This window comes from Amphibalanus amphitrite, unplaced genomic scaffold, assembly GCF_019059575.1.
Source record: "Amphibalanus amphitrite isolate SeventyFive unplaced genomic scaffold, NRLGWU_Aamphi_draft 000551F_arrow, whole genome shotgun sequence".
Classification (NCBI taxonomy): Eukaryota; Metazoa; Arthropoda; class Thecostraca; order Balanomorpha; family Balanidae; genus Amphibalanus; species Amphibalanus amphitrite.
In genome coordinates, this window is record NW_024882045.1 from 327,417 (window position 1) to 354,113 (window position 26,697).

At 48.8% G+C, this 26,697-nt stretch overlaps 1 protein-coding gene across 2 annotated transcripts in view; it reads right to left on the minus strand.

Annotated features, from left to right (window-relative positions):
- Positions 1-303: 303 nt before the first annotated feature.
- LOC122393747 (2-oxoglutarate-Fe(II) type oxidoreductase ppzD-like) overlaps positions 304-26,697 on the minus strand; it is a 46,247-nt gene continuing 19,853 nt past the window's right edge. For both annotated transcript variants that reach the window (XM_043390050.1, XM_043390049.1), the window contains 2 exons: positions 21,166-21,408; positions 304-2,044 (listed from right to left, as the gene is read on the minus strand). In XM_043390050.1, the coding sequence (XP_043245985.1) occupies positions 1,131-2,044; positions 21,166-21,202 (951 nt within the window). In that variant the 5' untranslated portion in view covers positions 21,203-21,408 and the 3' untranslated portion in view covers positions 304-1,130. The remainder of the gene's footprint in view (positions 2,045-21,165; positions 21,409-26,697) is intronic.

The following is a 26,697-nucleotide window of genomic DNA, read 5'->3' on the forward strand; positions in this document are numbered from 1 at the left end:
AACACCCCCCCCCCAGCAGGGCGTGGAAATCCAGGACCCCCAGCCGGGCGCGGGTTAATGAAGCTCTGCGGTGGACTAATGATGCCTGGTAGCGGCCTGACATCAAGAACCGGAGCTCAGCTGTCAGTGCCGTGCCGGACATTGGCTGGGCCGCGCGGAACTGCCCGCAGCCTGGAGGGGCTGCACCGGTCAACTGTACAAACTGCCGGACCTCGGCAGAACCGCACGGCACTGTTCGCCTGGCAGCAGCAGCGTGTAATACAACACCAGCCTGACAGCAGCAACGTGTAATACAACACCAGCCTGACAGCAGCAGCGTGTATTACAACACCAGCCTGACAGCAGCAGCGTGTACATTACAACACCAGCCTGACAGCAGCAGCGTGTAATACAACACCAGCCTGACAGCAGCAGCGTGTAATACAACACCAGCCGACAGCAGCAGCGTGTAATACAACACCAGCCTGACAGCAGCAGCGTGTAATACACCAGCCTGACAGCAGCAGTGTGTAATACAACACCAGCCTGACAGCAGCAGCGTGTAATACACCAGCCTGACAGCAGCAGCGTGTAATACACCAGCCTGACAGCAGCAGTGTGTAATACAACACCAGCCTGACAGCAGCAGCGTGTACATTACAACGCCAGCCTCAAAACTGTACAATGCAGCGTTCGTACCCAAGTTCGTACCTACACACCGAAAAGCATGATAATTTGAAACACATTACATAACTCGCGCCCAACTGGGTTTTAGCACACCATTCTTAATTGTTTGGTGTATGATGCATGTCATAGTATTATTGTCATTGCTGTTAACATTTCCTCTTGGTTGTGGCTGGTTAGGAAAGCAAAGCATTTTGATTCGGACTTCAATTATGACTGCTCAAGTGCATACACTGGCAATTGGGGATTTCTGGTAAACCTTGCCTTCCCAGATAACTCAGCTTGCCTGCTAGTTTATGCACTTTGCATGTACGTGTAAGCGTTTGGATGGAAGCTTGCTTGCATGATTGCATTTTAACAGTTAAGAGCGTTCTCCAGGCCAAGGGGGAGACAGCAACGAGCAAGTATACTGTCGTGGACTGACGGTACCCAAATGGACTGACGTGGGCGCGCCTCTGCTGTTCCGGCTATTCCTTGTACTTCAGCAGACACGACCTGTACTTGGCAGCCAGGTACTCTCTGGCATTCACGGCGTGGTACGGCTCGGCTCCACTGGGCGGAACCACCATGGCGTCGTCGTCGGGCTGTCCGAAGTAGACCAGCGAGAGCCGGTCGGCGCGGCGCAGACGCTCCTCCTCCGGCACGGCGACCCGGTGTTTGGTGGCCAGCACCTGGCCGCCGGTCCAGATCTCCAACAGGTCGCCGGCGTTCAGCAGCACGGCGCCGGGCACGTGCGGCGCCGGCACCCAGCGGCCAGCGCGGCTCAGCACCTCCAGGCCGCCACACGGGTCCTGCAGCAGCAGGATGATGCTGCCCCAGTCCGAGTGGGTGGCGCAGCGCACGGCGCCGGCCGGCACCGGCTCCGGCAGCGGCGGGTAGTGCACGGCGCGCAGCACGGTGCCGCTCTCGGCTCCCAGCTGGTGCCGGTGGCTGGCCGTGAGCAGCGCTGGCCGGCCGAGCGCCACCTCCAGACCGGCCAGCACCCGCAAACTCAGCGCCGACAGCGCGCTCATGAGCGCCTCGAAATCGCGGCAGAAGACGGGCGCCTCTGCCGTCGGCATGTCCTCGCCCGGGACCATCATGTCCCACGCCTCTTTGAGCTCGCTGAGGGTGTCACTGTCACGGCTACCGTCGGAGTTGGACAGCACCTCGTCTTTGATAGGTGTGTAGCCGTTGACCCTTGTCTTCTGAAAACGATGATACTTGAGCTTTGTCTCAATCGGTAAGGCAAAGAAGTCGCTTGCCGACTTGAAAGCAGAATTACGTAGCTCTTCTGGCAGGCCGTGGTTCAGCAGATAAACGAAGCCGATGTCTTTTAGTGCGTCCAAGATCCGCTTACCGACTTGCTCCAGACGCTGCTCATCGCTGAGACCCTTCAGATCTGCAAGGAGAGACGGCAACGTCAGCAGACGGGACGGGATACATCACTGAACATGGAGCTCCCATTGAGCCACGAGCAACTGGTCCGCACACTATGCGTATGCGTATAGTTACCAATTAAAGCGATATTGCCCTGCAGCGATTATTTCAAGTAACACGAGCCGTGAGGCCGTCAGTGGCGTAGCCAATATGGGGGCAGAGGATCAGCTGCCCCCCCCCCCCTCCGAAATTCCTGTCGGGGGTCCGCCATAGTTGAGCGAATTCGATCGATCGGAAACATGTCCGGTCGAACCAGGCGAGGTTCCCAGAAATGCCTAGACACGGGACTCTGGCAGGCTCTGAGAAATGGCGTAACGACTGACGATCATGTATGTTGCAATCTGCTATGCCGACAGCTGAATGCCCGTCTGGAGCTCCATCTGTGTAGGATGTGGACAGCCGGCAGCCAGACCGCTGAAATACTATGACCGGTGACCGGAGAGCTCATTAGCGATTCTGAGGAGCCGAGGGCAGGGCGGATGGGTCGGGTGGCGTACAAACTCTGCCACGACGGTCAGGCTCGTTCAGAAAGTCCCACACTCGACCCTGGACCGGACTGGACCAATTCTACAAATCATGTGACCATGGGGAGACGACACGGTCAAATTTTAGTTCATTCGACGCGTTTCGACAAAAAGAACACGATTCATGTGAAATTAATTTACAGGCATTGGTGTCAAAAGTCCAAGAAACATTTTTCTTTTAAATGTCAATTTGAAAAGTTTTCCCATCTGGACTCGGGAAGCTCCCGCTCAACCGTTGACCTCAGGTCAAATATAAGGCCACTGAAAGAAGTAACTTTTCTGCGCTTTACGTAACTTTATTCCTTTCCGAGCTATGCGTATTGCGCACTCAGATTCTGTGCAAAAACCGTCGACGACCGACTCCGAATCTGACCCCTTGCTTGTAGACACCTACTAAGAACGTCCGGCGAGACGCCTGCCCTGATGAAATGACTAGACCTACACCCAATGCATGGGTACATTACATCGCATAATGCAAATAATAACGATAATACAAATAAGCAATTCCACATCCGTGTATCAAAAACCGAAGAATGCGTTTCTTTCAACAGGACATCGCCTTGACTGTCGTTGAGATTTCTGTGATGAAACCTGATAGGCCAAGCGATGAATTAAGACTTCAAATAGGATATCGATTTCTTCGTTTCGTCACACCAACACGATCGCTTTGTCATCGGACCTCTAGCTCCATCGGGGGCCATGTGACTGGGGTTCCGACCGGTCCCCCAGACGTTTGCCGCTATAAGAATTGGAAAAATATGAGATTCAGCATTCGAGATGCAAACAAAAGAGCTTTGAACATAAGGTTTATTCGTCACCAAAACGTAAAAGACGAAAGCAATACCAACATGTAAAACGTGATAGCCTCCAATGGTGCGCAAAAGTGAAAGTACCACCCACTAGGTACAGTCACCAGCACTTGCTACTAATCACCTCGTTTTTGTTCAGCAGCTTGAAGACCGATCAATTCTCAGTCGCGCAAGATACGTCAAACGATCCATTTGGTCCTCCCATTTTCGAATATCTAACTTGTTTTTGTATATTCGAAGCATTTTGGGATGGGGAGCCAAAAAACCTCTTTTCTGCCCTAAAGTGTGCCCCAAGAAGTCGTAGAACCTAGCCCCGCCTCTGATCCACAGACCACTAGTGCCATCTCTTGTCAGCCGAACAAACCGCAGAAGTAAATAATGACACGTGACCTTTGCACACGCTACAATTTCTACGCAGCTGTAGTGGGGGAAGCGGGGCGGAGGCGTGGAGAGGGACGCGATCGGTCGGCTGGGGTCAGGTCGCCGAGGTCAGAGGTCATCCGCCGGAGGGTGTTTGGGCGGTTGGGCCGTGTGGGCTGGGGCCTGCGGAGTGGGGAGCGCCTGGGCCTGTCTGGAAACACGTCCTACAACGCTGTGGCAGTCGAGAATATTGTGAAGAAAGAGAGAGAGAGAGAGAGAGAGAGAGAGAGAGAGAGAGAGAGAGAGAGAGAGAGAGAGAGAGAGAGAGAGTGAGAGAGAGAAACAAAAAGAGAGAGAGAGAGAGGGAGAGAGAGAGAGAGAAAGAGAAAGAGAAAGAGAAAGAGAAAGAGAAAGAGAAAGAGAAAGAGAGAGAGAGAAAAAGAAAGAGAGAGAAAAAGAGAAAGAGAAAGAGAAAGAGAAAGAGAAAGCGAGAGAGAAAGAGAGACAGATGAGAGAAAGAGAGACAGATGAGAGAAAGAGAGAGGGAGAGAGAAAGAGAGAGAGAGAGGAGAGAGAAAGAGAGAGAGGAATAGAGAGAGAGAGAGAAAGAGAGAGGGAGAGAGAAAGAGGGAGAGGGAGAGAGAGAGAGAGAGAGAGAGAGAGAGAGAGAGAGAGAGAGAGAGAGAGAGAGAGAGAGAGAGAGAGAGAGAGAGAGAGAGAGAGAGAGAGAGAGAGAGAGAGAGAGAGAGAGAGAGAGAGAGAGAGAGAGAGAGAGAGAGAGAGAAAGCGGCAATCGAAAGAGCGTCAAAAATAAGGAGAAAAACACTTCGGTCATTTTTAAGGTCAGGGCAAAGGTCAGGTCACCAGAGGTCATCAAAGGTCAAATTTTGTCGATTTCAACGATTTTGAATACCCGACGGCTAACTCGGGAACCAATAGAGCTACAGCGCCGCGGAAAAGCGCATTCAATAGCGCTTTTAAAACTCTTTGGACAATTTGTCCTCAAATTTGACCTCAGATCAACGGTTTAGCCCCGCGTTTTCAGTTTTCACCGCTCTAGCACGTCTCCGTCAAAAGTTATAGTAAAAAAAAAACTGCTGAGGACCTTTCATGACCTGAGATGACCTCAGGGGCACACAAAGAGGTCACAGGTGCAATTTTCCGACTCAGTGTGTCATGTTTACCCATGAGCCGATGTTTGAGAGGGTGTAGAACGACATTCGTCCAAAAGAGGCGCATTTCAATTTGCTCCCATTGACTGATAATGGAGCAGTCGCAAAATTGACCTGACCTTAGGTCACAGATATAAAAAATCCGAGATATCCATTTTATACATACTGCTACTCTAAGCAAGTACTGAAAGTTTCAAAGTGATCGCTCAGTCGGTGTAGCTACAGCGAGCTTTCGCACGTTTTCTGAGGTAAGGTCACGTTACCTGGTGACCTGACCTTGAATGACCGGGGTCTGAAATTTTCATAACATGTGCGGAAAAGATGTCGGAACAGGTGTATCTGAAACAGCGGCGCTACGCATCGCCGTTTTTGAGATAGGCATTCGCGAAAAACCTGAGGGGTGCGTAAAACGTCCCCCCCCCCCCCCCAGCACGGCACGGGTTAAACGGTCGACATAGCAGGGGCGGCGGATTCCGGGGGGCAGGGTGGGCAGCTGCCCACCCTGAAAAATCTCAGGGTGGGCAAAACTATCTTTTTGCCCACCCTGTTCTGGGTGGAGGCCCTTTGCTCGGAATAGAGGGCCGCAGGCCCTCTATTCCGTTTTTTTTAGGACCAGCCATGCTTGAAAGAGGCTAATGGCTTCCGTGCAAAAAATGGCACTTTTATGCAAAAGAAGGTTTCCTGAGTGTCACTCTACAATGTTAAGATGAGGCTCTGCTGTGCCAGAAGACCCTCCCAGTCCCTGCAAAGAGAGGCCCTCCCAGAAACGGAGGAGGAACTATGTGTACGCAGGAGGCCCCTGTGCAAATGGGAGGCCATCCGCGTATGTACAGAGGAGGCCCTTCCGAGCACAGAGGAGGCCCCCTGAACGGATGAGGAACTAAACGTACGCAGGAGGCCCCGTGCACATGGGAGGCCCTCCATGCACATAGAAAATGCGTAGTATACAGAGGAGGCCCTTCCGAATACAGAGGAGGCCCCCTGAACGGAGGAGAAACGAAACGTAGGTACGCAGGAGGCCCCCTTGCACAGGGAGGCCCTCCATCTAAAGCGGAGGAGTGTCGGATACAAAGGAGGCCCCCTTGCACATGGGAGGCCCTCCATGTACAGAGCAGGCGCGTAGTATACAGAGGAGGCCCTTACGAGTACAGAGGAGTCCCCCTGAACGGATGAGGAACTAAACGTACGCAGGAGGCCCCCGTGCACATGGGAGGCCCTCTATCTAAAGCGGAAGTGTGTCGGATACAGAAGAGGTTTACGTCCACATGGGAGGCCCTCCATGCACAGAGAAGGCTTCAAGGCGCGTAGTATATAGAGGAGGCCCTTCCGAGTATAGAGGAGGCCCCTGAACGGAGGAGAAACGAAACATACGCAGGAGGCCCCCGTGCACATGGGAGACCCTCCATGCACATAGAAAACGCGTAGTATACAGAGGAGGCCCTTCCGAGTACAGAGGAGGCCCCTTGAACGGAGAAGAAACGAAACGTAGCTACGCAGGAGGCCCACGTGCACAGGGAGGCCCTCCATCTAAAGCGGATGCGTGACGGATACAAAGGAGGCCCCCTTGCACATAGGAGGCCCTCCATGTACAGAGGAGGCGCGTAGTGTACAGAGGAGGCCCTTCCGAGTACAGAGGAGGTCCCCTGAACGGATGAGGAACTAAACGTATGCAGGAGGCCGCCGTGCACATGGGAGGCCTTCCATGTTAGATATGTCAATCGGATACCAACTTTTTGGTATACCGATATCAAACCGATACCAACTTGGTATTTGGTATTTCAAGGCTAATTTATTTGGTATTTTGTTGGCACTATGAATCCTCAATAATGTAAAAGAGGTTGTGAATTTGGTAAAAAGTCGGTATTTTCCTCATATTCCCAAGTCGGTTCGGTTTCGGTATTTTCACATGATCATTGTTGGTATTTGGTTTGGTATCGGTGTCCCGACCTTCTGCCATCCTCGTATCTATTGGCGCCCTCTTGCTGGTCATCGCCCTTCTGATCATTGACGCCCTCACGTTGTTCGGGGCCCTCCCACATACTGGCGCCCTCCTGTTGAATGTTGATGACTGGCCATCCTACCTATTGGCGCCCTCCTGCTGCTCGCCACCCTAGTAGTGCCATCCTGGCGAAATTGATCAGTTAAGATCTCCTACCCTCTGGCGCCTTCATGTTGATTGCCGCCCTTCCACCCATTGGCGACCTTTTCTTGATAGCCATCCTCCTACCTACTGGCGCCGTCTTGTTGATCACCGCCCTTCTGATCACAAGCGCCCTCCTGTTGATCGGCGTCCTCCCTCCTCACAGACGTCCTTTTTATTCAATATCACCGTCTTGGGAAAAACGCCCTCTAACTATTGGTGTTTCTGTTTTCCTGTCATTCGCCGCCCTTCTACTCACTGGCGCCCTCACGATGCTCGCCACCCAAGCCTACCTATTGGTGCCTTCCTGTCGAATGTTGATCGGGGCTCTCCTACCTTTTGGCAACCTCCTGTTAAATGTTGATCGGGGGCCCTACTACCTATTTAGCGCTCTACTGATGATCTCCGCCCTCTCAAACATTGGCACTCTCCTGTCGATCACAGCCCTTCTACCTATTGGCGACCTCCGTTGATCGCTGCCCTCCTATCATTTCTCTACTCGTTAAGCTTAAGCATGTTTCCCAGTCCCAGCATAGCCGTTCTCTCGCACAATGTGATGCATTGCCTGTGACAACTGACACAAAGGAACGTGCATTCAGCACAATGAATGAAGTATACCTACCAAAGCTATTTACGCTCTTACGTGGATGAAACCCGTCTTGGTCTTAACTGATTGATTTTACAATCATGACTGGTATTTGGGAAGATTGTTGCTGCTACGCTGCTGCATTCTCGCTGTGAGCTTGTGCTTTCGCATCTCGTGCTCCGGTGTCGATGCGATGCGGTGATTTGGTGTGGATGCCGTCACCAATAAACTTTTTCTACACCGTCACCCATGGGCAGAACGTCTCCACCAACCCTTATTTTTGTCCCACCAACTTTGCTAAAGGGACACGAAAAGCTTTGAACGGTGAATACATAACAGGTGTGCCTAAAAAGCAGAAAAAAGGTTGTTTTTTGAAAATTCTGCGAGACTTCGGCGCGGCATTTAAAGAGCGTTTGGTCGAAAGAAATTTGGTACCTATGCCAATCACTTGCAACCTTTTTGTCGCGTGTGATATTAACCCGATACCAAGTTTCGCAGCACTGCGCGTCGCCGCCTTCCTTACATACGCAAAAAAGCTGGTGGCGTGGTAAAAAACACCCCTCCCCCTCCTGAGCGATCGTTAAGGATTTTTTTTATCTCGCCACCGTACGGCGCCCTCCTTGGGTAAGGTGGCGCCCTCCTAACCCAATTGCCCCCCCCCCCCCCTCCCTTCGCGATATTCTAAATACGCCGCTGACTACAGTTTTGAATTTTGTTTTCGTTGAATTGGCAGGCGGAAAAAAATATGCTTGCAGAGTATATTATTCTAAGTTGGGTCACTTGGGTGATATACGTTTAAACCTCCTTTCGTTCACTCACCAGAGGCCAGTTTCACCAACAAAAAATAGACGGTTGCGATTATTTTTTGACAAAACGATAGTCTATAAATCCTATTTACAGATGAAAAAAGTAATTGCTGACCAAATAATATAGCACTTGAAGGCGAAGTTGCTACATTTTTTAACCCGCGCATGACTGGGGTATTTTCCATAACGCGAGTGACTGGGGGGGCTCTCCAGAGCCCCCCTCCTATATCCGAAACTACTGGGCCGATCGTCAAAATTCAAACGGCATCTGATAGCCCTGGAAAAACTGTCGAGCGAAACCTATTTTCATTGACCTCGAGGTCACCGATGACGTCACAGGTCAGGTCAAAGTAAAAATTATCGACATTTTTGCTAGTTCACAATTTAGGCTCTGACCGCCGGACCGCCGGTCCGATCAGGCTCATTTTTGATTTACGCACTCCTTGACGGATGCCTTAGATACCCTGAGGGTACCGAACTTTTACTTTAAATTTTTAAGGTCAAGGCCAGGTCATCCTAGGTCACGAAAAGTGTATATCATGTATCGGTCACGTGGCGCATGTTTTATGGTCCATTTTACTCGTAGATTTCGAAAATAGTGTCGTCTGTGTCATTTGAGGTTTGTCAGCTGAATTTACCGGAGGTTAGGTCACTTTCAGGCCAGAAAAGGTCAAATTTTGAAAATGAAATTTTTCAACAAAAAAGGTGCCTATCAGATGCAGTTTGAGCTCAGGAACATGATGGTGCCATTTATATTGCTGCACGACGTCAAAAACGTACTGAAAATGGGTTTGAAAAAACATAAAATTGTAAAATTTTGACAATCACGCGAATAACTTGGCTATTTTTGAAGATATTGGGCTAAAACTTGAAAATGTAGTTGACCAGTGTGTGTTCTATCACATATATTCCGGTTTTTGCGAAAAGTCAAAAACTTTTTGAAAAAAATCAAAATTTTTTTTTTTGTAATTGTAAATACATATTTTTCAAAATTTTCAAAATTTCGATAATTCGAGATAGCAGTTTGATAGCTAGGTGTATTTTTAGTCCACCAATGCAAAGAAAAGGGATCTAGCTTCAAAACTGAGCTCTTGAGAGCGTTTGCCGTAATTCAGTATTTTGCATGAAAATCGGCCGACATGACGTCACTCTGACGTCATTTACGGCCAAACTATGGTGGCTAGAAAGTTGAAATTTTAACACAAGGTGTCAAGTTGATGCCTCTGAGGGTACCGCAAGTTTCGTGTTGATCCGTCAAACGGTTTAGAAGATATTGCTGAAAAACAGGAGGGGGGCTCTGTAGAGCCCCCCCCAGTCATGCGCGGGTTAAGTCAGCGATTAGTATTTTCAGCAGTAAATGACATTTTGAGACTATCATTTTGTCAAAAAATAATCGCAGCCGTCTATTTTTTTGTTGTTGGTGAAACTGGCCTCAGCCCTCAGATCTAGGAGGCCCCTATACACAAAAGGCCCTTTTTCGCCAGGAGGCCCCCACGATATCTTGCCCACCCTCTCAGAAATGCAATCCGCCGGCACTGCGACATAGCGACTCTCAGACTGAACAAATGCCTTTAACGTTTCAACGGTTGAATAAGGTGAGAAGATTGAGAAAGGCTTGTATCGGATTTTTCTTCTGTTTTTCGGTAGCTTAGGTTAAAGTTAATTTCGCGAGCTGTCCATAATCATTCAAGAGGGAAAATTCAGCGGCACATCGCTCGGGTCAAAGTAATACCATACATTCTTAAACTTTGTTTTTCAGGCAAAATTCGAACAATTATTCACAAAATATTACCGGTTGCCCTATTTTACATCCTATAGGTCATGTATGTAATGTCAGGAAAGATCATAAGCGATTGTTTATACTACAATTTTAAATACATATGCTAGCTTCGTGTTCAAAGCATATTCTAAGCTCTAGATCCAATGTATAAAAAGGCATACGATCTGACCCAAGATCTGACCTAAAAACGACCAAAAGACTTCCTTCATTGTCCGAAAACCGCTGTCAGTTGATAGTTCAATGACACTAGAGCCGTGCATAAGGAGGCGTAAAAACACTCCTCATCTCAATCTAGGTATTACGAGAGGACCATGTCATGGCGTGAGAAAGGTGCTCTCAAAATAAATGACACTCTATGAATGAATAAATAATCCGCGCCCCGTTGGGCTATTGGCGGACCCTACCACCTGATGGGGTGGTGCAGCCGTTTCGCCCTCCACCTGAGATCTCGGAAAGTTACCGACCGATTTTGAAAATTCAAAGAGCTTTCGATAGCCCCACCAGGGAACTACCTTGTTTCGCTGGGTTTCGCTGACCTAGGTGCAACCCATGACGTCACAACTCACAAGTCAGGTCAAAGGTCTGCATTTTTTACCGATTCAGTCTAAGGAATGCGTTAGTCAGTTAACACATCAAATAAAAGGCATGTTATCGAAAAACATCGATGGAGCGTTGGTTGCCTAATACATATGTTGCCTAAAGAGGTCACTGATGCCAGGTCAGGTCACAGAGGTCAGGTCACTAAGGGTCACAACATGAACCCAACTATGCTGGGGTCGCGTGATGCATGTTTTATGGTCAATTTTACATTTAGAATTAATTGATGTGGGCTAGACGGCCATTGGGGCGGTTTAGATTACGTTCTGGTGGAGGTCAGGTCAAACTCAGGTCAAACAAAGAAGGTTAAATTTCGAAGGTGATATTTTGCGTAAAAGGGGTATCTATTCGATGCAGCTCATCACGGGAAATCCAATGGTGGTCTTTGGCTTGCTTGGTGTGTTCTGTGACGGTTAGAAATTGAGTTGGAAAATTGAACGTAATAGATTTTGAGTAATTTTTGTCGCCATAACTTGCTTAAAATGAAGCTATCGGGTTTAAGTTTGACATATTTAGAGCAGATAGTTCTATAACATATATTCCAGTTTTAATTTTGAAAGCTGTTGGTTGTTTCTGGGTGTTATACATTTATAGTTTCGATGGTCCAAATCAATTTTTGTTTATAGAAATCAGAGTTAGCAGTTTTGTAGCGCTGTTCATTTTACATCTTTTTGATCTTGAATATTTTTCGTTATCTTCAAAACTGTAGGCGTGACAGCTCTTCCCGCTAAACCTTTTATTGGGTCGAAAATGACAGAACATGACATCACTCTGACGTCATTTGTGATTAACCTTTCATAAGAGCTCTAGAAAAATTTGGTCACAAGGTGTAAAAATGATGCCCAGAGGGGTCTTGAAAGTTTGGTGGCGATTTGCTATACTTTAGGCATAGCTTTAGGAGACATCGACTGAAAAGGGAGACCGGGGGCCGTTTCGCACCCCCTTCCCCCCCCCCCCCAACGGGGCTCGAGGCTTTGGAATTGCAAGTGGCAATATATTATATAAGCTTCCTGCCAGCGCCGGACCAGAGTTTAAGCATGCAGGCTGAATTTTAACATTTATATTTTAAATTCTTAAACCGTTGACCTTTTAGAAGTTGTATGAACTGTTCAGCTCCTTTTTTGGTCCATCACAGCGGGCTTATATGCTATTTGTCAATCAAAATCGAATTAAAAACTTTTATTGGGTCTGGTTACCTCGCCAACTTCTTAACTGAATCACTTAGTAGCTTTTGATTGGGCACTGCCCACGTTGCCTGTCTAACTTTCGTGTCATAGACCCTGTCTATGACACGAGAAGGGGCTGCCCTGACATCGTTTGTCGCGGTTAGATAATACCAATCCACGTCCCAGTGGCTGTTCGATCGCACTTTCCCTGGCCCATCTCTCCCGCCAGGCTAGACTTTGCCCGGCACAGCCGTCGCGTCGCCTCAGTGCCTCGGGCGGTGACCCGTTCACCCGTTCAAAGGGGCTCTCAATTCGTATGGTGCCGTGGCTCTCAAACCAATACAGAACAGTGAAACGCACAGGCTCACTTTCCATATAAGGCGAACGGCAGACTCTGGCGCCGGGGCTTCATTCATGCTAAGGCGCCCAATCACAGCGCCGCATTCCAGTTAGTGTCGGGCGCAAAAGCTACTATGCTCCGCCCCTTTATCACGTGACCCTGCCCTCACGTGGCCTCAGTCACGTGGTGTTTCCACTTCTTGGCGCATGGCGGCGCTAGTCTCGCAGGGGCGGTGGTAGCTTGCTCCCCCGCCGTCCGGGGGTGATGGGTAGCAAGTGCTGGTGACTGTACATCAAATCACAACCAACAACGAACAATGCCCACCCAAAAGCTCCCATACATTTGATGGCATACCTATGTATTCACTGTATTCACGTACATTCGGCAATGTCGAGTTCGAATACATTCGGTTGTAGGAACCTTGCTATTGCCCTGCCCATTCCCACTGATATTCAGATGCGGTGCTAATGATTACAGGCCATTTGTTGATCCATTTGACATTCACGTGGCCACTTATCGATATTTTCTTTAACACCAAGATGGCTTGACCGTACAAGTCAACGTTTTCAAAAGCGATTATGGCTGACGTCCACGGACACGGGCAGTTCGGACTGTTGTTGCGATGACCGTTGACCTTCCAGATCGACCACCGCCACCTCGCAGACGCGCCAGCGGCCCAGGCAGTGGCCGAGGGCAGCGGTGCCCGAGTTCTGGTGCTGCTCGAGGTCCGCGGTCGGCCAGGCCACCCCGTCGGCCGCAGCTGATACCCGCCGGCCTGACCGGCACCCGAAGAAGTATCTGAACGCCCTCCGGATCGCTGGGTTACTGAGGCCGTAAATCCAGGCTTCGCCCGCAATGGAAAGGATGCGTAGCAAGTGGATTACCTTCAGTCCCATGAGCGGTGACCAGCGCGATACCAGTCTTAGCACCGTGCCGATCACGTCAAATGCGATCACCACCAGCATGACCTTGACGATGCGCTGGAAAGACTTGAAGCGAAGAACGAACTTGCCACCATGATCTCGTAGCTGCCGCCGCGACTGTCGCCTCTCCTGTTGGACCCCTTGAGCGGCAGTGTAGACGAACATGCCTGCCGAGAATAGCGACGGAACCAGAAGATGGACTTCGAACCATATCATGAAGGCATGCGAATGCAGCTCGAATTTACACATGCGAGTGCCGTAACGTATCCCGAATACACGGAGGTCAAACTGAACCACAGACTCTAGGCCAAGCTGATAGCAGAGCAGTCCAATCATTGCTTGAAAGAGGACATAGGCCCAAGTGATAGCTATCATCCTCCGCGTCCAGGTGGCCATGATGTCGTTGTAGCGAAGAGAGTGGACCACAGCGATGAGCTGGTCGGTGGCGAGGAACAGCTCAGCCAGTTTCCAGCCGATGAGCAGTGCGGAGACCATGTAGTGGAGGGTGGCACAGATGGGCAGCGGCACGCCGTCCGCATACACCACGTCTGCCAGCCCCATCGCTAGGAAAGTCAGGGAGAACGCGAAGCCCAGCACAGTCAGATTAATCACAAGACGGATCATCGGCTCCTCGCGAAGGCTGGCGTTACGTCCCAGCACCCAAAGAGGGAGGAAGAAGTTCAACATCAGAATGCAACAGACCACAATTTTCAGCGAGACCAGCATCGCTTTGTTCAGGTGAGTACCGCAGACCAGAGCTTTGTAAGCGAATAGCTTTGTACGCTTACAAAGCTATTCTTCGGAACAAATCGGTGTGAATCATAATAGTAAATAGGACTATCAATACCATATGAAATGCTTCAGTAATCCTGAACAGTCCTTCAGATGCGTTTTTCAGTTGTCATGTCACAAGATGAGACACACTACCCTGTAAGCCTTCCAACAGACTTCTTCGTTAGACGTCTTCGTTATTCTGCACCACGGTGCAGCTGCTGCAGATGGTACCCTTTCTCGCCAGCCTCTGGCGACTGAGATCCCCGTGCTTCTAGTGCGCTATTTATCTCGTTTTCCTCCCGTTGGCACTCGTTGCCATGGTGATGCATCGAGACACACAACTGCGTTGGCGGCAAGGCAGCTGCGCCTTTGTAAGGTAAGTCACATGCCTACCAAATATTTTTTATTTAACCCGGCAGTTGCTGGGGTATTTCGCCACCCACCGTTTGCTGGGGGGGGGGGGGCGTTAAACGCCCCCAGCCGATAACTCGAGAACCAATAGGCGCAGCGAAACGCACGAGGCGGCAAACGAAAGAGCGCGACGAGACGCTTCAGATGAGTACTTTAAAGTTGAATTTTGAGGTCACAGGTCGGGTCAAGGTCAGGTCAAACACCTGAAATCGGGCTTTCAGTAGCATGGACTTCAGGACTTCGCAATGGGCGCCTCTCGCCATAAACTCTGTCAAAACGGTGCACAATCCACCCTATAAGGCCTACAAGAGTGTCAGCTCCATATAGGGGTCAGTCAAGCATAGGTCAGGGTCAAGGTCAGGTCAACCGGGTAGGCACATATCCCCGAAAATCAAAACTGATATTCGCAGCCTGTGACACATGTTTTATAGGTAATTTGGGGCGTAGAACACGATGGTGACATTCATTTTATCATATGTGTACGTGTTTGGCTCAAAAACTTCAATTTAAGAAATTCATGTATCATGGTCGTGAAGAGTCACGAAAAATTGCCAAGATTCAGTTCAAGATTTTGGAAAATGCGGAACAATAATCAATAATCGAAGATAGCCATTTGATTGATCATGGTATTGGCAGTCTAATCAAGGGCTCCGCCACCGGGGGGGACGGGGGGGACACGTCCCACCCAACCAAAATGTTGGGTGGGATATAGTGTCTTTTGTCCCCCCCAAAAATCTGTCCAAATTTCCCCTTTAGTTATATACCTAAACGTATTACAGATTTTGTCACTCTAGATTCTAGAAGAAAGGGAACGGCCACGGGGTAAGCCTATGAAGGAAAAATGGCTAGCAGAGGATTACTTCATATGGAAGCGATTGCTTTCAAACTCCATTGCCGCCTTTTATTTCATTTTTCAAGTTGTGGGAGGTTAACAGGCTTTTGCCGTAATACGTAATGTGCAAATATGTACAGAGCTGAAAAAATGGCTTGGCTGTCTCCAACTGTACAATAACAGGCTCAATTATGTCTCCCTGTCTCAAATTGTGCAGATATGACATACCACATAATACATATGTCATGGACAACATGGATTATACACATATGTACATTGGTTACATTTTTCTTTTGAACGTTTTCACCAAAATAACAGGTAACAATCGACCGCCCAAAAGGTAACAGAAATATCTTGATATTTTAATGCACGAACATTACAACTTGGTGTCAATGCTAACGCTAGCGGCAAGCAGCGTGATAGTGGCCGTGAAACGGACAGGCGTTTTTAGACGGTCGCCATAGTGTCCGCGCCGGCGAGCGCCAGATGAAAGCGCCCATTGTTACATTTTATGGCACACAGATGCTACCATTGGGCCCCAATCCCATACTGAACGATACGTAAGCGAATGCAGATGTCTGGGCATCGCTCCGAGCGGCGAAGAGCCTCCGCCCTACCCCATCCGGGCTAACCTGTGCCCGGGCGCCCAACATTTGTTGGGTGGCCGGGCCGCCTGTGGCCCGCGTGACGGGTCGGTGGTCAGGGGGCGCCGCCTCGCGTGGGTAGAGGTGCGAGGCGGCGTGGGCGGAGGCCGACGCTATCACCTGCAGTGTAGTGATACCCTAGATTGTGAATATCTATATTTGTGATGTATGAGTGTAAATCAGATGAAGGCATTGAAGCTAGCTGCAATAGTTTGAGAATGTTTGGGGTAGGGTAACAAACGTTTGCATTGAAGCGCTGTTCTCGTAATGGCCAACATATGGTGAATACATATCGTGGTATCGACTGGTCCTTGTGGATGATGCATGTAGAGTAGCTGATTAATTTATCCCGAGTGCAATAACTATATAGCTCTTTGCTTTTGTATAAAAGGTGACAACAGCATTGTTTAAACTAAGGTGTTGTGTATATCTTACCATCAACAAACGATTCAAAATAAAAATTAACTAAATTCGCAACTGAATTCGCGACAAGTAGATACATGCATGTACCTATTCATGTCTGGGCATCGCTCCGAACGGCGAAGAGCCTCCGCGCTACCCATCCGGCCTAATCCGTGCCCGGCCGCCCAACATTTGTTGGGTGGCCGGGCCGCTGGCCACCCGCTATTCTTACAACCGTCTTTGATTTGCGAGACCGCTCCCCCCCCCTTAACCTGAACTCCGTGGCGGAGCCACTGGGCAAACCTTTTTTTTTACTCTACTTAAAAAAAAAACAATCGCGCCAGGGCTATGACGAAAAATAAGTAGCCTAAATCCGATGAGAAAACAGGATTTGGGGGTACCCTAGGTTTAGAGGACACACAGGGCGATGAGCGAAGAATTGTCCCCCGTCCCCCCCAACCAAAAGTCCGTGGCGGAGCCCTTGAGTCTAATGGCGTTTACGGCATGTCTGTATGTCTATTCTGTGATTTTATATGATTTTTTGAACATATGCCGTTTTTGGTCGAAAACTCAGAAATCTTGACGTCACTAAAACCTCGATATCTCAAAAATATTCCGACCGATTTTTTTGAAACTTTGTCACAATAAACTTCAATCAATTCCCTACAGGTACCCAAGATTTGGCGCGCCTGCGGCGCGCCGTTTTTATGCTATGGCCCGGCGAAAAAAGTGGGGGCGTTTAACGCCCCCCCCCCCCCCCAGCAACTCGCGGGTTAACATCAGTGATGAAGTGCAATGATTTTCCGCTTCTTACATTTCGTAGATCTCTCGATCAGAAATAAAACGAAGTCAGTTTTGCGAAACACACATTCTGCAGATAGATGCAAAACTTAGAAATCGAATAGGGGAAGCGGGGGGAACACCGCCATGTGGGAAGCACCGCCATCCCATCTGGCGGTAAAGTATGAACAGTGAGTGTAAAGTGCTTAAATCCGTTATTTTCTATTAACCGCACGAAGGTAAGCGTCGTCTGATTTGCGTTCCGATGTTTCAGTGTAATTGAAGCTCAATATGGACATTTAAAGGAAAATGCTCTTATAAAAATTCGTTGAGTCGGGAGCACTTTTGTATGTCTTTAACCCGCGCCCCACTGGGGGGGGGGGGCTATTCATAGCCCCCCCTCCCGTTTTTTTGCATGTCCGGAGTCACCGGTATTGTATTAGGTAGGTCATCGGATAACTGATAATGTGCATATACAAACACACGTGTATAGGTATACCGATCGGTGGCACCGCCAAGCAGGGATGGTTGGAAAAGGATTCGCAAGTTAGTATTGTTAGAATGAGGACAGTTAGTGTTAAAGGTTTGTGAGGGAATGCTTGACGGTGCCAATCAATCAATCAATATGACAACCAGCGCAGTCAGTGGTCCACATATGGGCGCCATCGCTCGGCCCGCCACAAGGCTATCTCAGCCCCCAACGGGTCGAGGCCCACCACCTCAGACAGCCGAACGCGACCAGATATCACACCCGCTGCAATAACTTATTTAGTTATTTTTTGTTATTTTTCTGCAATAACTTCCAAACCACTTGACGTATCGACGCCAAACTTTCAGTACCTTCGGCTGCATCAATTTGACACCTTGTGTCAAAACTTGAACTTCGTAACTACAATAGGTCGGCCGGAAATGACGTCAGAGTGACGTCATGTTCGGCCGATTTCGACGCAAAACATTGAACCACGGCAATCGCTCCCAAGAGCTCAGTTTTTAAGCTAGATCCAATTTCTTTGCATGAGAGGACTCAGAATAGACTGTGTATCAAACTGCTATCATGGATTTTCGAAATTTTGAAAATTTTAAAAATCTAATATAATATCCAAAATTTATATTTCTACACTTTTTCACCAAGTTTTTGACTTTTCGAAAAAACGGGATATATGTGATAGAACGCATTATTATGACTAACTCTAGCAAGTTTTAGCTAAATATCTTCAAAAATGGCCAAGTTTTACGCATTATTGCAAAAAATCACAATTATTAATTTTTCAAATCAATTTTTCAGCACGAATTTGACATCGTACGCCAATATAAATAGCACCATCGTGTTCCTGAGCTCAAACTGCATCTAATAGACACCTTTTTTGTTGAAAAATTTTAACTTCAAAATTTGACCTTTTTTACCTGAAAGTGACTTGACCTAAGCTAAATTCGACTCAAAATGACCTCGAATGACACAGACGACATCAAATTCGAAATCTCTGACCTAAATGGACCATAGAACATGTGTCACGTGACCGACGCATGATATAATATTTTCGTGACCTGTGATGACCTGACCTTGACCTGAAAATCAAAGTACAAGTTTGGTACCCTCAGGGTAACTAGAGCATCTGTTCCCGAGTGTGTGATCCAAAAATGAGCCTGATCTGACTTGTAAGACGGCGGCCAGAGCCCAAAACGTGAACAAGCCAAAATGCTAATAATTATTACTTTGACCTGACCTATGACGTCATCGGTGACCTCGAGGTCAATGACATTAGGTTTCGCTCGACAGTTTTTCCGGGGCTATCAGATGCCGTTTGAAATTTGACGATCGGCCCAGTAGTTTCGGAGTTAGGAGGGGGGGGCTACGAATAGCCCCCCCCCCCAGTAGGGCGTGTTATACGCAGACCCCAGTGTGGCGCGGGTTAACTTTTTGCTCTTTTGACTTTAAACTTTTTGACGTTTTGACTTTTATACATTTTGACTTTCTTCCATTTGACTTTTATCCCTGTGGGCTTTTTGCATTTGACTATTTGCCTTTTGACTATTTGTCTTTTGACTTTTTGTCCTCTGACTTTTTGTCCGGTTACCATGCCACCCCCCTCCCACCCATAGAGATCTTATATACATAATATAAGATCTCTATGTATATAAGATCTCTATGCTCCCGCTCCCACCCTCCACGGGCGAGGGTTAAGGCCAGGTAGCGTTTCAGCGTTCAATTTTAGCATGATTATATGTTTGTAGCAAATAAATTGAGCCTATGGAAATAAATTCTTACTGAAAAAAACGCTTTCAAGCGCGGAGCATAGTGCTATAAAACAAGTGGGGAGTTTCTTCAATCTCGCACCTATTCCATATTATATATAAATATTCGTCAAATGCTATTAATTAATTAGCAATTAAAAATTAACGGATCGCTTTGTGTCGGAACTCAGAAGATCTGCAAACAGTGTAAGGAGGCAACTAAAATTATTTCAATGTAATAAGTGAATGAGGACTTTACTGATTACTCCACAAGAAATCGTTCTGGTCGGAGCTTTCGAATTGTACCTATTTACAGAACTTCGTCAGCGAGTCGTAATCGGGTTCGGGGGTATCGGTCGCAAAATTGAGGGCAGTTTTGTAAATACAATTCGAAAGCTCCGACCCGAGCAATTTCTTGTGGAGTTAAGTCCTCATTCACTTATTAGGGGAGAGTGGGGTAATTTGGCCGGTGGTGTAAATTGGCCGCCCCCACCTGTACGAAAGCTGATAAAAGTGAATGAAATAACTTAGGTCTCTATTCATTTGTCATCGGCAGAATTAAATCGAGAACAAATATCAAAACTTTCCCCCTCTTAGTTTTATTCAAAATTAATAAAAGGTGAATTACGTTAGAAAATGGTAACTTTTACTTCCGTTTAAAAATTTGTATAACATGTAGTATTTGGGCTGTAAACGAATTAAAACATTATAGCGCCATTTTTGAGGGTGTTCAGCGGCTCCAAGAGCAATTTCATCTAGTTCTGTACAGCCATGACGACTTTATAGACAAAAAATTTCAGAATGGCAATGTGGGGTTATTTGGCCGGGACCAGCGGGGTAACTTGGCCGGTGCGCTCAGAGTCACTATGCTGGGACGGCCGAGTTGTCATGGTCAATTATACCATAAAGGACATAATTCATGACCAACTTTGACTACCTTGATGCCATATTTCCTATTGGACAGCTGTAAGGGCATGTGACGTCATCAAAGGTTACCTAACGCTTTTTTGCTAATAAATACTTACAGAAAAAAGATACAGCCGCGCAAATGGTCTCATTGTGTTCAGTTCGTCAAGGCGCATCGAATGATATACATGATGACCTTGAACTCACGTAACCTTGAGGTCAAGCGACCTGAGGTAACGAGACCTGAAGCCAACCTTGACCTTGACCTTGACCGTGACCTCTCGAGGTCAACACATACATGTTTCGATGCGGAATGACGAGAGAATTACGATGGTGTTTTTAGTTTTGGCCTAACTTGATTACTTCAAAAGTTATTCGTAAAAAACTGTCATCGCATCTAGAGCCGCTATTTTGACTATTTTCGACCCCTGTGACGGGTGAGTCAACCTCCAAAATGCTTCAATTGCGTCGTAGGACACGCGTCATTGCTGAATGTGAAGCTGACTCGCCTATAACAAAAATCATGGCCTCAAACTAACACCGGCCAAATTGCCCCACACCCCCGGCCAAATAACCCTGCTAGTGGGGCAATTTGGCCGCTTTGCAGACCTTTGTAATCCGCCACAATTTCAATATAAGTAGTTACTCAATCATTTCAAGTTTACTGTCCAAGAAAGTAAAATGTATGCCACACCTGTCCGCGTTGAGAAAATGCAGAAATGTGTTGTCGATTTTTAGTTAGATCGTTTTCTAAAAAAAGCGGCCAAATTACCCCACTCTCCCCTACATTAACAAACTCCACATCAAGTCCTTAATAAAATTATTTCAACGGCTGAGCTGAGGTAAAAAAAAAAAACACACACACACACACACACACACACACACACACACGCACTCACCGTCGGGCTGCATATCCACTGACGGAATCGACTCCATGTTGGCTGAAAACGGGTGAACAAGTGCGCACCGCCGGCCAGCCAGTGCACGCGATGCAAAAACACCGCCCACCAGTGCGCCGCGCGGTGCAGTTTCGGTGAGTCCGTCCCGTGCGCAACGTCTGCCGTCTGGATCGTGTCCGCCAGGGGCGGTGGCAGTCGTGCACGGAGAGACGTCCCTTTCGCCATCCCGTCTGCAACACCAGACTGAAAGCCGACAGTGCAAGCTCTGTCTTCTGCTGTGAATGATTTTAGTACTTACAGATCATCATAAGTGCTTACAGTACCTATATAATTCATAAGTTGGCTTCATTTTGGAACTCTTTTATTTCAAATGGAATTGGAGCCTTTATAGTTCTTCATCGTAGCATTGTCTGGGGGCATCTGCGACCGCCCATCACGTGAGCAGACTGTCGTAAAGAGACGGGATATGGCAATGGAAAACAAATGAGGATAGAGAAAAAATCGCCAAGTAGTTATCGGGCTACCTGTGTTAGCTTTTGAAAAAGGCAGGGTAAAATGGTCAGGTCGGGTCCCCCCTGCTGCTGGCCAAGGGCGTCATCACACGCACACACTACACAACCAAAACTTCTCGCAGCACAAGTCATAACAGTCAATGCACTTTCGCCACACTATCACAAACCGGCTCAAACCGATATTTGACTAAACTAGGCAAATTTAGAGATGTTCAAACCCTTTTAATCATGAGCGGTAAACTGGTTGATGACGTCGGAGTTCAGCCAGAATGAATCCACCGTCCGCGTAGGTTTGTTTCATTGGGATGACATGTAACTAGGGACCATACAGAGGTTGGGGTCAGGGCTCAGTTTATATAGAGCCCCTTTGCTGCTGAGTGACACTGGAAAGGGTGACCCGACCGACAGGTTCATATAAGCCGTTTTCACGACGGCCATCTGGTACACATTTGGTGCAGATTAGGTGCAGATTTGGTCAAATTAGGTTCAGTGTGTCTCTTAGTAGCTGTCAGCTAGGGTTACACTAATTGCTTATATGCGTGCTTTGTCATATTATCAGAGAGTATCATCGATTAAAACACTGAAATAAATTCATGAAATAAAGATATTTGCTGTAAAAGAGATTAGGTGCAGATTTGGTCAAATTGCATATAGGTGCACTCGCCGGATAGCCCGTCGTGAAAACGGCTATAGCCACCCCTACACACCTGACCAACAGGAGCATAAGTGTCCCTTTGAGTAAGTGGCACTTTCTTAAAGTGACACTAGCCAACGGGGTTTTCTATGTAAACTGGGTCCAGGTCAAGTAACCAAATGCCATGACAGATCAGCTGCTGGATAAGATAGGGGAAAGTGACCTAATCCCGCGCTGCTCCTATTTACGCACAAGCGCAAGGAAATCATCTCTACAGGGGCCCGGGAACGATTTTCAAGTTGGGGGGGGGGGGGGGGGCGAGCCTAAAATGCCTGACATGATGCATATGAAGCAGTGGCGTAGCTAGGGGTCTAAGGGGACACGTACCCCCTCCCCCCATCGGGTTCAAGGGGACCCTCGGGTCCGAGAGGCCCTGCGGCGCCATTTGACCGCTGAGGGTTAACGATGGCCATGTTTCGGCTCAGAAGGGCGCCATGGGGCTCGTTAGAGCACCTCATGGGCCCTAAATAACCACACTAAGATCTCCATAAGGACCCCACGCCGGCTTCTGAGGGCCTCTTGCAGATTTTAAGGGCCCCTCAGTGGTCTCCAAAGACCCGTTACTGGCCTCTGAGAGTTCTTACCGGCCTATGAGGGGCCAGTTCTATAGGGGCATTTCCCGCCTGTGATGGTCACACACTTATTTTTCTGAGGGCCCCATAACGGCAACTGTGGGGGCCCTCATCGGCGCCTATGAGGGCCCACACCGGTGTCTCTGAGCGTTTCACACCCCCGACTCTGAGTGTCTACACCAGTGCCTATTAACCCATATATGCATGAATTAATTTTTTGTCGAGTATTTGTATGAAACTTTCTAGCATTGTTAAACAACATGTTACTAAGCTGCTGACATCAACTGTTTTGTTTTTACATTTAGTGCTTGCCTGATATGCTCGTTCAAAGTGACGTACAAAAATGTACGTCTATGCCAGGTGTCAACAAGACAATTGTGACGTCTGCCGCCGCCGTCCTAAAATAATACATCCGATATCCCCAATACAATGCTAACGTCTTTCTTACTTCAGAAGCGATGTATGAGGGATGGGTTGGGGTGGGGATGGGGTTGTGGAGGGGGTAGGGTGACGTCATGTCATCGTTAACCTGGGCGAGGGGAATAACTTGTGTTGTATGGTCAAATATGATGTATGATATGTTGTGTTGCATTAGAGACCCTTGGAAATGGTAGTTACAATTCATACGTTGAATTAGGAAATAGATGTAGATCATGTATGATGAAAATAAGGAAATTTGCAAAACACAACTCAATTATGTCAACTTTTACCGTCTATTGAAAACTTGTCTTATGTACATAATAGTCAACATAGTAGATCTATAAAAAGAGCACGTTGTCAATGGCGATCAGGAGGCGTTCTGCTGCTGGCCACCGACGCGGTGACCCTGTGCTCCCCTGTGGCAGTCACAGTCCGGCGCCCGGCGCGCTCCATGCTGACTACCTGACTGCAGAGCTTCTTGAGGAGACAGAAGATGTAGCCGTTCCGCTGGGGGCCTTCGCCCAGGACGTCTGCCTCGTCCACGCAGCTGACGCGTCGGTCGTCGTAATGGCACCACCTGTCCCGTCCCACACTGTACACGTCAGACACTGTCCCGAGCGCGTGGCCCCTCTGTAATGACTAAAGACGGCCATCAGCCGGACGTAAAGTCGCCGGCATGGTCAACGGAGCAGAGCGACTGGTCGCCCTCGACTTAGAACTCGGAGAGGTGCGTCTGTCCAGGGGCGTCGGCCGGCTCTTCCTTCCCCAGTGACGGCATGATCCCAGTAAACATGCCGACGTCGGCCCGACGTCGGGCCGAGGCTCGGCCCGACGTCGGCCCAACGTCGGTTCAACCTCGGCCCGACATCGGCTGGACGTCGGATATGCCCGCATGTTCCGACGTCCAGCCGAAGTCCAGCCGACGTCGGGCCGAGGTCGTTTGCCGAGGTTGACGAGATCGTTTGTCGTTGGACCGACGGGGCCGACGTCGGCATGTTTATTGGGACAACGCGCCAAAAATATCAACCGGCGGCGGGATTCGAGCCCCCCAGTCGCCGACGTCGGCATGTTTACTGGGACAACACGCCAAAAGCATCAGCCGGCGATGGGATTCGAACCTCGTGTGATTTGAACGCGAGGTTAGTGCGCTAACCACTACACCACGCAGCCAGATAGCGAATTTAGTTTGTTTTGTTGGGTTATGCCCTTTCGGTCTGACAAGACCATTTCAGAGCCGGAAGGATGATAGGATGGAGACATTGGTCTTCTTGGCGAGCACCCTGGGTCCAGTTCATATAGAGTCCCTGGTCCCATTGCTGTTACGTAACAGCAAAAGGGCGTTTTGCTGTTACGTAACAGCAATGGGACCAGGGTGGGAAAGGGCGACCCCACAATGGATTCATATAGCCACTCTTACACACCTGCACCAACGTTTCCCAAAGTGTCCCTTTGATAAGTGGCACTTTGGCAAAGTGACACTTGCCGACTGGCCTTTCTATATGAACTGGGCCCGGCCCTGGTGAGTTGCCGGGGCTGAGCCTGACCAAAGGATAGGCCGAGCAGCCCCCAAGCGCTCACCGCACCCGGCTACGGGCGAGCTCGGCTTACGGGCAATCCCAAATGGGATAAAGTTTCCCGTCCAGTCCGGATCACGGGGTTGCGGCGTGGAGGAAGATTTGAGTTTCCTGAGGATATTTTGAACACAGAAGCTCTTTATGAAACATGAAACATGTATTTTATATTATTTTAACGGTCAAAACAGCGGCCGATGTCGGTCCGACGTCACCCCGACGTTGGCCCGACGTCGGCTGGACCAGGCTGGACCTCAGCAATTGATCTCGGTCCGACGTCGGCCCGACGTCGGCTGGACCTCGGCTGGACGTCGGTACATGCGGGCATATCCGACATCCAGCCAACGTCGTGCCGAGGTTGGACCGACGTCGGGCCGACGTCGGCATGCCGATGCCGAGTTGCCGACGTCACCCCGACGTCGGCCGACGTCGGGCCGACGTCGGCATGTTTACTGGGATGGCCTCTTGGAACTCGTGATCCTCGACCACGTCCATCCAGCGGATAACAGCCGCACTGCAGCCGTTGTTGGCAGTCGTAAATGCTTCGATGGTCTGATTGGACTTCTTCTTGAAGGCGTTGATGTCGGTGAACTTGTTCGCCTTCAGAAGGCGATTCCCTCACATGGTACCCGTGCCATGGAACTGGCGCTTCTGGATCTCTGCTGCAAAACCGATCATCAGGGTCAAGCTTGGTGCTGCTTTGGAAGTGACATACATCCATAATCATCCCGAACCGGTTGAGCCGGTGGGTGCGACCAGTTACGGGCTCAGTTACGTCTTTACGGCTCAGTTACGTCAGTTACGGCTCAGACCAGTTACGTCAGGCGGGCTGGGTCAGCATTCTCTTCGTCGCTAGAGTCTTCGTTTGTGTCGACGCGAACTTCCGGCGGCTCTAGGACGACGACCGTGACATCGGCGACTCGACTTCGCTCCTCGATGCCATCCAGAACAGGGCTGCGGAGTCGGAGTCGGAGTCGAAGTCGGTCGGAGTCGACAATTCTGACCGGAGTCGAAGTCGGAGTCGATTTTGGAAACCGGAGCCGGAGTCGGAGTCAGAATCACCGACAAACCCATCGACTCCGCTGACCTGGCAGGGCTGCTGAGTCGGGAGTCGGAGTTGGAGTCGGTCGGAGTCGATAGTTCTACCCGGAGTCGGAGTCGGAGCCGGAGTCGGAGTCACTGAAAATCCATCGACTCCCGCAGCCCTGATCCAGAACATCGTTGAGGCTCACATTTGCCATCAAACCAAAGCATAAACGTGTTTAATGTTTGGGAAACAAAATGTAACGGATATGCATAGACGTACATTATTGTACGTGAGTTTTTGTGAAACGTACTATTTTTGGATTCGCTTGGTAAGCAAAATTAGCATAATAATGACACCACTCATGAAGTTAGGGTCATGCTTGAGCAGATTGCTGGCAACGGAAGCTAATCCGGGAAAAGCACTTAACTATAATTAAGAACACTTGGCTCACCCTGGGTCGAGCGTCTGAACGGGTGAAAATCTTCCCGTTGCGGCATCAACAAACCGAATGTCTCAAACTCAACACTGAATGCATTGGAACCGTGTTTTTTGGTATTCACCTGACGGCTAACAATGTAAATGATTTAGAACGACCACGTTTGATGGCTCATTAGCTCTATTTCTATAAAGATGGCACACATTGGTCAACTCAAATTGACGTACATTTATGTACGTCTATGCATATATGGGTTAAAGCCCTATATCGGCGGCTCTGAGGACCCAGCAGTCAACACCT